At 56.1% G+C, this 12,943-nt stretch overlaps 1 protein-coding gene across 4 annotated transcripts in view; it reads right to left on the bottom strand.

The window, feature by feature from the left end:
* MDGA1 (MAM domain containing glycosylphosphatidylinositol anchor 1) overlaps positions 1-12,247 on the bottom strand; it is a 57,507-nt gene extending 45,260 nt beyond the window's left edge. For all 4 annotated transcript variants that reach the window (XM_019456999.2, XM_019457001.2, XM_053905067.1 and 1 more), the window contains exon 1: positions 11,150-12,247. In XM_019456999.2, coding sequence (XP_019312544.1) covers positions 11,150-11,216 — 67 coding nt within the window. In that variant the 5' untranslated portion in view covers positions 11,217-12,247. The remainder of the gene's footprint in view (positions 1-11,149) is intronic.
* Between the last annotated feature and the right edge of the window lie 696 nt (positions 12,248-12,943).

The raw sequence follows: 12,943 nt of genomic DNA, 5'->3' as shown, positions 1-12,943 counted from the left end.
GATGTTCAAGTTCAGCTCAAAGGCCTCAGCTCCTGTATCTTTCTGATAAGAGATTATGTTAAGGTGAGTGGAAATAGGGTCAGACAATGAGAAGTTTCCAGCAACAAGGACCAGAGACACTGAGCAAACAGCAATGGAGTAGCCTGGTCCCAGATGGGTGTGGGCCTGAGAGGGAGAAAATGAGCTAGATCATCACCTCTACAGTACTCTCCAGTCCCTGGCTTCTAGTATGGACCTTCAGTTTCTGGTCTAAAAATCCACAGTGCCCTCCTGGTGGCTGTGAGCAAAAAGAGCTACCTGCTAGTGGAAAGGGGTATCGACCAGCAGAAATGAACAACCTCAAGCAAGTGTGAATGGTGCTGGGGTGGGGAGGAAGGAACAAGAGCACTGGAAGATACAGGGCACCTGGGTGGCTCCGTCACTTAAGCATCTGACACTTGATTTCGGCTCAGGGCATAATCTCACCGTTCATGAGTTCAAGCCCCGTGTCAGGCTTTGCACTGACAGCTCGGAGCCTGCTTGGGATTCTCTCTCTTTCCCTCTCTCTCTGTTTGCCCCTCCTTTGCTTGTGTGAGCGCTCTCTCTCTCTCTCTCTCTCTCAAAATAAATAAATAAACTTAAAAAAAAAAAAAAAAGGAGCACTGGCAGATGGGAAACTAGACCCCTCATGAATGTCTGGGTGACCCTAAGCAAGTCTCCTCCCTATGTCTCTCCTCCCTATGTCTCTTCTGGGCATCCTCAGAGCAGCCAGAGCCCCTGAGCTAGGCTGGCAGGGAGGGGTGAGAGCAGCGCTGACATCCATCTAAATCCTCTCTCATTTCAAGAAATGCCAACTGGCCCCAAGGTAGGGATTTGTGGTAAAGACTACTCATTACCTACCCAATACCCATTCTCCACTTCTTTCTAACGTAACCTGATATTTTCCTAGGTGACAATGTGCCCATCTAAAAGACTACATGTCTCAGCGTCCCTTGCAGCTAAGAATAGCCAATGGGATGCAAGCAGAAGTCATTGGGAGGGGGCTTCTGGAAAAGCTCTTTAATAGAAGCTGACTCAGCTGGCAGGTCCACCCTTTTAAATGTTCCTCCTTTCCTCCTGCCTGGAATGTGTCACGATGGCTGAGCCCCAGCAGCCCTTTGGCGACTTTGAAGCAAAATGCTCTAAGGCTGGAGTTCTTTATGCTGAACGTGTGTGTGTGTGTGTGTGTGCACATACACACACACACACACACACACACACACACACACACTGATGCCTGGTTCCTACTCCCAGATGTTCTGATTTAACTGGTATGAGGTATGACCTAGGCATCAGGATTTTTAAGCACCCAACCTGGTAATTCTAACACGTGGCAGAGTTTGAGAAGCACCGTTGTAAAGAGAGCAGAGCAATAAGATGGAAAGAGAATGGATCTGCATTGACCAGGGAGTCACCATAGCAGTCATGGATAGTCTACCTCTCGACTTAAGAAAGTCAGCTTTAATTTGTTGGAGGCTCCATAGTCAAGACTTTGTTTCTAGCAACAGAATGTGATGTCTATCTGATATAAGACTGAGGGTCCTCAGCCAACCCATCCTCCACAACACAGGCTGGGGAACAAAAAATGGCCAGATACTTCCTTCAGGAACCTCACATGTGGGGCAGCAGGCAGACCCTAGACTTTGCACTGGGCAGGCTTGAGTGCAAATCCTTACTCCACTACCTGCTAACCCTACAGCCTTGGGCAAATCACTCAAGCTTCTCCAAAATGAGGGCTTTGGAAAGGACTGCACTCTCCTGCTCCACTGTGAGCTCCCCGGGGGCAGGTGCCCTTCACCCCTGCAGCCACGGCACCCACTACCCTTCCAGACACTTGGCAGATAGATATTCATTAAATATTTGCTTGGTTTACACTGAATTGCTGTGATGTGGTCCAGCTCTGAAATTTTCATTTTTCTCTAAACCAAAAAGAGGAAAGAATAAACAAAAGGGTAACGTTTCAACATGGTAACAGAATTTACCTACTGAAAATCAATGAAAACAGCATTTCTGGGGCAGTTTCTTTCAGGCTCTCTAGGTTCGGGACTGGAAATCCCGTGGTCAGAAGCAGAGGGAGGGGCCATTCTCCCAAAGATCATGACCTGCACTTGCCAGTTAGAACTCTTAAACTAGAAAGCCTCCCTGCTCCTAATTTACAGAATAATAAGCATAGGGTTTTTTTTTTTTAAACCCCAGGGTCCAGAGCTTGGCTGAAACAAAGCTTGGGCGGTGACCTAGAAAACCCAGAAATGCCCTCAGAAAGCCCAGGGGAAGAAGACATCTGTTTGGGCCTGACTCATTCGGATGCACTGTCTACACCAGCTGTGCCCGAGAATCGAATGGAGAGCTCTTACAACCACAGCTGCCTTGATGCCACCTGCAGAGTTTCTGAATCAGGAGGTCTGAGGTGGAGCCGGGCATCTGTCGTTGAAAAAGCTCTCCAGGTGGTTCTGCCATGCCCCTGGGGTTGAGAACCACTTCTCCACGCAGCTTCCAGCCCTCCAGATAATCAAAGTCTATTTCAGCAGAGTTTCTTGGACTGGAAAGGAACCCAGAAGAGCGCGGGGTGGAATCTCCAAAGCTGGCCAAGCAGCGTCCTCATGCCTGCCCAGGTCACCACCCACTGACCCAGATCGCCCACCCCTGCAGCCCAGCTTCCCACAGGCGGAAGGCCAGGCAAGGGGAGCAGGAATTGCTGTTCAAGCCCTCCCTGGCCCGCCACGTTTCTCAAAAGCGCAGCCCGCACCTCCTGCTTCAACAGGCCACCCACACCCGGGGCTCCCTACCATCTGCCTGCCACCCCCTCTGCTCTCGCGAAACAGAGTCCCCAGAGTTCGCCTGAGAGCTTGCAAAGCATTATCACTGTTGGGCTTCTCTGGAATCCTAAGAGGCGGGCATGCCTAAACCGGCCTTCCAGATGGGGAAACTGAGGCTCGGAGGTGAGGCTACTGGGCCACAGCCCCTCACAGGCAGCAAGCCACCTACTTGGCCCTCTATCCCAAGTCTGCCGCTTGAGTCTGACCTCCTTCCTGTATGCCCTTGCTATCCAAAGAGCGACTGGACCAGCAGCATGGGCATCACACCGAGGAGTTCGTTACAAATGCAGAATCTCAGCCTAGCCCCAGACCCACTGAATCAGCATCTGAGGTTTCCCCAAGTCCCCAGAGGATCTCGAGGAGCCCTGCTGCCTCTCTGCCAACCTCCTAGTCCCCAGATGGCCCTTACTCTGTCTCCTCCTCCACCTTAGATGGCCCTTCCTCCCACAGACCCTGGCCCTTCTCCTGGCTTTCTGATCCCTGTCCCCTCTTAGGTCTCCTTCTTCCTCCCTGATGCCTTCTACTCTGTCTCCTCTCACTCCTTCCACCCCCAGGGTGCTGGTCTCAGTCCAGTGCCCCTCACTCTACTCTCTCTTCCCTGGCAATTTCAGTCCACTCATGATTTCAGCCCACATTGTTCTGTGCACATAAATCCACGTGTGCAAATCAGCCTCTTTCAGAACGCTCTCTCTCCTGAGCATGAACACTCGTGTCCACTTACCCCACCACCAGGGCTCCCACACATCCCACACCACAATCCCATAAAGTTCAAAACTGCACGGGCGTCAGTCATTAGAATAAAGCGATGTGTTGAGGCCTGGCTGAGTGCCGAGCACAGTGCCCAGGGCTCCCCAGCACGGTCTCATGGCGTGCTTATCACAAACCCGTGCGGTGGGCTCGACTACCCACCGCAGTTTACTACTGTCGGCAGTAAACATTCCGACAAGCGGAAAAGCCATGCCTGAGAAAGCTGATGTAACCTTCCAGGCTCTCGTGGCTGGTGCCGGGCAGAGCTGGGGTTCGGCCCTGGTTTCTTACCCCGAATTCCAAGCTCTTAACTACGTCACGCCGTTGCCCTAAACCTGCCTGACTTCTGTGGCCTTTGCTCTGCCATTGTGTGCCAAACCTCACAGCCATTTTCAGCCCCAGCTCTTGCCTGTGCTCTTCCTGAAGCCCTTTTGGACCCTAATGATTGTACAGTCTCATTTCTTGCGTTTTCCGACAATCTCTAACCGGATCCCTTCCCCCACGCCCAACCCCCTACAGTCTATTCTCCACATGGCAGCTAGAGGGATTCTATTAAAAAGGTGTCAACTCATGTCTCTCTCTTGCTCAAAAGCCTCCCATGGCTCCCCCACGCCTCTCAGAATACAAGCCAACATCCTTACATAGCCTTCAAGACTGCAAACAACCAGGCCCCACTAACTCTCTCACGCCACCTCCTCCCCCCGCCGCCTGCATCGCTCACTTTGCTCCAGCCATACTGGACTCCTCGTTGTTGCCAAACAGGCCAGGCAGGCTCCTACTCCAGGGCCTTTGCACTGGTTAATCTCCTGCCTGGAATATACTTCCTGCAGATATCCACTGGGCTTCCTCCCTCCGCATCTTCAGCTCTCTGTTCTGGTGGCACCTATACAAGGAAGCCTCCCAGCCACTCTGTATGTGAACTTGAACCACAGTCTACCCCTCCTTGTCCCTTAAGCTCCTTTCCCCTTTTTCATCGAACCCATCACCATAGGATGCATTTTATACTTGTTTACTGTTTACTGTCTGTCTCCCCTCAGCGTGAATGCAAACTCTAAGAGAGTAAGAGCTTATTTCTCTCGCCAGATATCTCGTGTTCCATACAGAGCCTTTACTCCCTGTGGTTCTTGTACCTGAGACCTCCTGTCCATTCTCACAGCCACCACCCTGGATGGAGTTCTCCCTATGAATTCCCCAGACAACCGCGGAACCTCCCAACCAGTCTCCCTCCTCCTGACCATATATACCCTCTTCAAAACACACAGCTGCACAGCAGCCTGAAATATGGCTGACATCAACCCATTTCTCTGCTCAGGACCTTCCTGACAGCTTCTCCCAGACCCAGAATTCCAGCCTCCTACACCCAAACACAGGCTCCGTAATCCGATATGGGTTTGAGCCCAGCTCCAGCACTTGGACAGGTGACTTCATCTTTCTGAGCCCTCAGTTTACTTTTTTGGTAAAATGGGCTGAAAATGACTCACTCCAAGGGTTGTAGTGACTGCATGTTTGTAGTGAATGCACGTTTGTGATCTCAGCCCAGGCAGTAAACATTAGCCATTGTTATGATTGTTCCTTTGCTGTGCCAACTCTAAGTGCCCATTCTTTTTCAAACGATGTTCCAGCCCGACGGAACAACTCATTACTCCCTGCACAGACCAGGTTCTTTACCCTCCATGCCTTTGCCACAGTGAGCCCTCCATCTGTGATGTTCTCCTCAGGCCTTACTTCTATTCATCGAGCCAGTTGAAACGCCCCCTTCACAAGACCTTGGAAGTAACTTCCTAACCCTTTGAATTCCCTCAGTCCTTTATCTGCCCTTGCCACATGGCATTTACCAAGATCTTCAGGAACCATCTTGTGTGTAACTCCTCTCCCCTTCTCCTTGAGGGAGGAAACTCCATCTTTCCTACCTCCAAATCAGAAGGTCCCCAGCGATGGAGCCTCGTGGCCACTTCTTACCAGCTGTGTAACCTTGAGCAGGTCACTTAAGTGTCTGTCTCCTCTTCTCTTAAATGCGGACAATAGGACATGCTATGCTAACCTCTCAGAACCTTACGGGAATCAGAGGCATACGAGCACTGGGTAAAGGCACATGACACTTACTCCCTATGAGGGATTGTTGTAATAACCAATGATTCTCTCGAAAAGAGTCATTCTTCTTTGCATAAAGGGACACCTGAAAGAACCATCACCAAATGCAGGGTGGGATATCAAGTGAGCTTTACTTTCTTCCTTATAATTTTTTGTATTCTCTGATTGTTTTGCAAAGAGCACGTGTTACTCATTGACTGCGGGGGTGGGGGGTGGGGGTAACAATTCCATTGTTTAAAAAAGATTCCTCTGTTATTAAGCATTGGTCTCGACTCCTGTATCGGCATTCAAATGCAGTAGGGTCCCTTAATACCTAGTTCCTGCCATGGGCAGATTGTGTGCCTGCAAAGCAGAGTGTTCTGAGAAGGGGAGGAAGATGAAGAACAGGGGCCACACCCCAGGTTCACAAAGAGGCAGCTCTGTGACGGATACAGTCCCAGCTCTGCACACCGCCCCACCTGGGCAGGATCCCACAGAGCTGAGACCTACTGCCGAGCTCTCTTGCGGCATGGGGCGCAGCAAGTGTGGCTTTGGCCACAGGCAAATGCCCTGTGACAGGGGGTTGGGTGTGTGGGAGGTGGAGGTGGCCTAGAGCATCAGAAGGCCTTAAGGAGCTCCCAAAGACCCCAGGCTGAGGAACTGGAATAACTCATCCCACCGGGAGGCTTGAGGCCCAGGGAGCCCAGAAAAGGCAATGTGGTGGCCAAGCCCTCCCCCTGCTGGCCACATCTGGAGTGGCAGTGCCAGCAGCATCAGGTACAGTCTTTGGGCAGCTACGCACGCTCCCTGCACCTGGGGCCTGGTCAGGCTCAGGTGTCCAGCGGTAGGTAGGGGGCAGGGCAATGTCCTGCCAGGACTGAGAGGCCCAAGGTCCTCTCTCCCAGGCCCCTTGCCTTTGTGGGGTGCAGCACTGCCTGACCCAACATGGAGATGGAAGACAAGAGTGGGGGAGAAGAAAGGCAGAGAAGTGATGAGGAAGGAGGAAGGGAGGAGGTAGCAGAGAGGGGTCCTTCACACTTCAGCCTATCTCACTACTCCCAGGCCCACCCGTGCCTCCTGGGCAGCTAGAGACGCTGGGGCTGCTACCACTGCCCGGATTTCCACCCCCGCCCCCAGGTATTGATTTCCTGCATCATTCATTTGCCGGGCCTTGGCGGCCGTGATTAGCTCCTTCCATTCTCCCTCCGGAGCACTCCCCCTGCCAACAGCACCCCCCCCCCCCAGCCCCGTTCCTCCCTGTTCTAGCAAAGCAGAGCTAATACCAGGCTCTAAAGGAAGCTTTGCCGCCCGGCCCCAGCAACTCACAGCCAAGCCTGGCCAATTACAAGTGGGCCCCTAGCATGTCCCCAGCACACTCCCTCAAGGGTGCTTTCCTGGCTAATAAAATCCTCTCTAACCACCCCCTCACCAGGGCCCCACCACCACCCATGAAACACCGATCCCCTGCCTGCAGTGTAGGATGGGGCACCGTGCAGATCTTGACCCTAAGTGGGGCTCTCCAGGCTCTGCTACTGGACCTGGGGAGTCCTGAGGCTGGCTCAGGGGCCAACATCAACTTCAGCAGGGAAAGGTGGAGGGGGGTGGGAAGACAATGCTGGCAAGGCAAAGAAACCAGCCTGACTTGTGGGCACAAGGCTCCGTCTCTCTCTCATGCAGTTTCCATAACTGGGAAGGAAGAAGGAACAGAGGCTGGAACCTTCTTGAGGACATTTAGAAACCCCCAGAGCCTTCCATTAGCCCTAGGGGACCAGTTTTCTGATGGCATGCCTTCTCCAAGGGCAGGGTTAGATCTGGACAGCCAGACTCAAGACTTGTGGTAGAAACTCTAGTGAGAAATCCCAAGAGTGCCCACAGCCAGGATCAACACCCAGAAGATGGCACTGGGAGACGCACTTCCTGAAATTCTTTCTCTGCACCCCTCAGAGGAGGGGGAAAAAAACCCTGACTTGGTGATAATTCTGTAAGCTATGTTGCTCTTGTCAAATTATTCAACATCTGTCTTCATGTTCCCACAAAAATTAGCATAGGATGGTAGTTTCTGATGACACCTTTGGTGAAATATTTTGACTTCCACCAGTAAGTTGCAAACAACCTGTCTTAAGGATAATGTCAATTCCTACTCCTGCATATTAAATAATCCAAAGGTTTGCTGTGTTTTTGTAAGGGAGTGGAATCCCACTGACCTGCCCTGGCCAGGCGTCCGGCAGCTACGGGGAGAAGCGGAAGCCAGGATGGAGGAGCGGGTGTTTTCTGATGCTTTCCACACACGGGATGCCCTTCCTCCATCACCTGGCTCCTGCCTTTGCCCAGGAGTAGGCCTCTGGGGCCAGCCCACCCCCCTGGCCGGCCAGAAAACAGACTGCAGAATCCACCACGGAGCACAACAAACCGGGCCAGGAGATTGGGAGGCAGGGAGGGAAGAGGAGATCAGCTCCAAATGGACCATCTGGTCCAGCACTGGGCTGCCGTAGCATCTGTGTCCCAAAGAAGGAGCGAAACCACCTGGCCAGACTGAGAGCACCTCCCCAGCCCTGCTGTAGACAGCAGACCTCAGACCCCGGCAACAGGACCCTCAGATGGAAGCAGCCAATAGGCTCTGGACACTTGCCTCCTACCAGCCTCAACAGAGACCCACAGCCCAAGCTAGATAGATCCTGCCGGCTTTGCCCTCCTGCTCTTCTGCCCTCTCGATTCAGCTTCCATGTTAATCTACCCCTCCCTCAGCCACGCAGGGCTAGGCAGAGGGGAAGGGGCCGGGTTCCCTCCCCAGGACACATGTTTTCTTTTGTGCCTTGGCTAAAACTGGCCTCTCCTCACTGCCAAGGCAGCACTGGGCTTTCAGCCTCTTCTCTCTCCTCCTCCCTGAGGTCTCCTACAGCTGCCAGTCTAGGAATCTGTGACTCTCCCTAAAGCAGAGACCCTCAGAGTGTGCCCCACTACCCTGCTGGAAAACATCCTAGACAGACTTCTTGGGGAGAAAGAATTTCAAAAAGCATTTCCTCAACCTCCCCCCACGCCCTGCCACCTGCAACCATGGCCCTTCATTCCTGCAGCAAACATTTGCCGAGCTCCTGCTGTGTGCCCGGCACCATGTTGGATGCCAGGATACAATGATGGACACAAGTGGCCATCTCTCACCCCTACACTCTACTCTTTCTCACGCTGCTTCATCTGCTTTAGGCAGAGAGGGAAACCAGGGTGGGGGAGGGGGGTGGGCAGAAGAACTAGGGTAGTACCATAGTTCCCCCTTCTGCTGTCTCTGGCCAAAGCTTCTAGCATCACAAAGAACTCAGCAGCCTCTTGCCATCCTCCTTCTCATACTAGATCTTAACCTCTTCCCCATCTATCCCAATAAAGATGCTTCACTCTGCAATTTCCCTGAGGCCCCAGCCTGCCCTGGAGCCAACACCTCAAAGGGAAGATGCAAAGACTGTCACCCTAGAGCCCTGGGGTTGGCCCCAGTACACCCAGCTTGGTTTGCTCTAAGTGGAGAGCAACAAAAAGTGAGATCCAGGCACATGAGGGAGGAGAAAATACAGAAAATGAGAGGCAGATAAGCCAATGGCTAAATCCTGGTCCCCTAGGACTCTGAAATCACGGTCTACAGGCACTGCTTCCATAGCCCCCACCCGACCCCAACCCTGCCCTTATTGCTGGGGTTTCCAGGCTAGGCTCAGAGGGGCTTCCCCAACATGGGCCCTGTGCAGCCCTGGAGAAGTCTGGAAAAGCTGGAGGGGACCAAGGAGAGGGATGACCAGGAGATAATTCGCCAGATCTGCCCAAGGACACTTAGGGGGGAGGGGCAGAGTAGAGGACAGTAGGGAATAGTGAGGGTTCTCTGTCACCCTCAGAGCCCCTGGGGTGTGGTGAGGAGGTAAAGACCTCAGTGACATCCATCCTTAGGCCACCTCTTAAGGAGGCAGTGAAGCTACAAGAAAACCTTGGGGACAACGAAGAAAAAGAACCCCCACCCCCACCCCAGCCCTCTGGTGTCTTCCTCTGCCCCCGGGGAGGCCTCTGGGGCTAGCTCAGTGGCCTCCTCCCCACAACCCAGCCTCTCTAGGTCCCTGCTACATTCTTCCTTCTTTTTTCCTCTTCTGGCCTATGTAAAGGGCCAGGCAGTAAGAAACACACAAACTAATTAAGAGCAGAGTTTGGCCAGATGCCTGGGCCGGCCTCCCCAGGGAATTATGCCCAAGCCAGCTAGCTGTATAGAGCCAGGAGCATGTCACCTCCCAGACACCCCTCAGGACACCCCTGCCTCTCGCGAGGTACCAGGAGGCAACGCCAGCCACCCCCAGAAGGAAGCATTTAACATCTGCACCCCAGGCTGGCAGCTGGGGGGACAATGTCTCTGCCTCCACACCAACAGAACAGGTCAAACTCTCCCCTGATCTAAAGATGAATAATTAGGCCCTGGACTCAGGATAGAGGGACGGGGAACCCTCCCACCCCACCTATACAATATTAAAAAGTGATCTGTGCAGACCATCCTGCAGTCAGAAGGCAGAGTAAGGGCCACTAGGCCCTGAGATTGTAAGGTCAGGGCACTGAAGCCTACTAGAACTCAGAAGGAGGGTCCCTGAGAGTGGTGAGCCCTGGGGTGATCCTGGACATTGATGCCTGCTCTCAGGACCTCTCCCCAGGAACACCCACGGGAGAGACAGGAAAAGGGGTAACCAGCCAGAGTCCCCTTAGCGCCGGAAAGCGAGGCGTAGGGACGCAGGAGCAAAGCTGCGTGGCAGGAGGCAGAGTTTGAACACGTAGCCCGATGGGTGCGTGCCGTGTTTGCGTTTCCTGGGGACGGTGGCTGAATGCGTCCGTGTATGCGCTCAGGGAGAAAGAAGGTGGGGCTGGGGTTTTGTAGCTGGGAACCGGGGATGGGAAGAACTGGCTCACGCTAGATCCGAAAACGGATGCCGGGGTTTTAGGTGCCCAATCCAGGGGATGCTGGCATCCGCTCTGGCAGTCAAGAAGCGAGTAAAAGAAGCGAAGCCGCAGCGAGAGCGGGGAAGGCGAGCCCGCCGCCCCGCCGCCGTGCTGGCAGCCAGCTCACCCGCAAGCCGCGCGCAACTCCGGATCGTGCATCGCTCGGTTTGTACTCCGGAGGCCGAGCCAGGGTAGGACTAGGTTTCCGTGCAAGTCGCTGCCCCAGGCTCGGGTTTGGGGTCAGTCGGGATCTCCCGAGCCCACTGGGTGCTCTCAAGGGTTTCGAGTCACTCCGGCCCCCGGCAAGGTTTGAGGAAGTGTGTGCCTCCCCCTGGCATCCCCGGCTTCACGCCAGACCCTACGACCCGTCTCCGTGCTCTGAAACAGCGAGCTCGATCTCCTCGCGCCCTGAAAAGGGCGGGGACCCGGGCATCCACTCCGGAGTCCGAGCCGGGGTCCCCACCAAACCCCGGCAGCGCGCACTTTGCGCCTCTTGCAAAGTTTCCGCGCGGTGCTAAGCCAGCGTGGAGCGGGACGCGGGATCTTACCGTAGACTCCTTGTCCCCGGCAGTGGAAGGGGATCAGCGCCAGAAGTAGAAGGCAGGTCACCTCCATCTTCACGGCCGGTGCTTCATCCCCGCGAGGCGGCGCAGCCCGAGAGGTGGCGGGGGGCGCATCCGCCGGGGCCCCGCGAAGCCCCCTGCGTCCCCCCTTTCCCCGAGAGGCGACAGAGGGGGCGGCGACGGAGACCGGGAGACTGAGGAGGCGGCGGTGGCTGCGGCGGCGACCCGGGTTTCTCCTCCGGCGGGGCCGCTGCCCGCGTGGGGACGCAGGGGGCGCTGGCCCGGCCCCGGGTGCCTTGGCGCGCCCGGCGCAGCAGCCAGCGCCCCGGCCCGAGGAGCCCGGCCGCCGATCTGCCCCGGGTCCCCAGGGCTGTCTGCTCCGTGTGCTGGGCGCCAGGGACCCCTCTGCGGCGGCAGGGGCTCTTCGATCCAACAGGCCACCGACGACTGACAAACTTGTCTTTTTCCCCGCCCAGGGGACGCCCCTCCGCGGAGTGGGGGCTGGAAGGCCCGGGCTTCGCTCGGGTTAATCCGCGGTCTCCAGTCCTGCGGCGGGTCCTGGAGTCTCAGTAGCCCGACCCAGGGGGGCCGGATTGGGCGCCCTCCCAAAGGCGAAGGAGCCCCGGCCCCGGCCCTCCTGAGCGGGGGAGAAGCGCTGGCTGGGCTCGGCCAAGGGGCGAGATCCACGGGTCCCCAGGTCCGCGAAGTTACCCGAGCCACCGAGGAGCCCCGGGGAGGAATCGCGCCCCGGCGCCCCGCGGGAATCAGGAGAGCAATTCCAGCCAAGAGAGACCCGGGAAAGCGGGGAAAGGAGGAAAGTTTGAGTCGTTTGAAAAATATTCGCGCTCTCGGCGAGGCCGGGGCTGCGGCGCGGGCGCCGCTCGCCGCCTCCGCTCGTCGCGCTTCGCTCCCGCCGTCTGGCCGCGGCCGTGGCGCTCCCGGTCTCGATGCTCTCCGGAGAGTGGGGCTGCGCCGCGCCCCAAGTTGGTCGTCCCCGCCCCCGCCCGGCGGCCTCGGCCAGCGGGGGCCCCGAGCGGGCGGGGCCGGGCCGGGCTCCCGGGCGCGGCGGCCGCTGGGCTCGGGGCCGCGGGAGCGCTCCGCTCGCTCGGCAACTTGAGCTTCGCTGTGCTGCTTTTTCCCCCCTCGGAGCTTTTCATTCCGCGCTCCCCCCGCCTCCCTCCCTCCCTCCCTTCCTCCTCCCTCCTCCTCGCGTCTCCTCGTTCGGTCTCTCGCTCTCCCACCCTTTGTCGCTCGCTCTCCTGTTTGATTCCCCTCCAGTTAAAAAAAGGAGCCAATTAAAGGCAGCCCAGCTCGCCCGGCCCAGCCTCTGTCCAATTTCCTCGCCTCCCCCAGGACCAATTAGAGAAAACAAAACAGGGCTGGGGGAAGCAGACTGCCTGCTTTCTGCTCTCCCTCTCTTTCTCTCTCTCTCTCTCTCTCTCTCTCTCTCTCTCTCTGCCCCTCCCCCTTCTTTCCCTCTCTCCGCCCCCCCACCCCCCCAGCAGGAAAATGTCAGAAAGCAGAAATGGATCCATCTATCCCGAGGACAGTGGCGGAGGGACGTGGGTTTCGGCGCGGGCTCTGCAGCCGCGCGCTCGCACGCTCTCACGCTCGCTCTTCGCCCGCCCTTGCACACCCAGACTGGCTGCCGAGCCGGGTACACCGATTCCAGTAAGCTCGCGGGGCAAGCACGGCCGTTCGCCCCGGGGACCGAAGCCTGCGGGGCACTGCACACTTTGTAAATGTTTTGCACTTTTGGTGGTTGGAACTACAGCGGAG

This window comes from Panthera pardus, unplaced genomic scaffold (assembly GCF_024362965.1).
Source record: "Panthera pardus isolate Hobbes unplaced genomic scaffold, ASM2436296v1 HiC_scaffold_17, whole genome shotgun sequence".
Lineage (NCBI taxonomy): Eukaryota > Metazoa > Chordata > Mammalia > Carnivora > Felidae > Panthera > Panthera pardus.
Note: the sequence above shows the minus strand (reverse complement) of the source record. Positions and strands in the feature narration are given on the sequence as shown.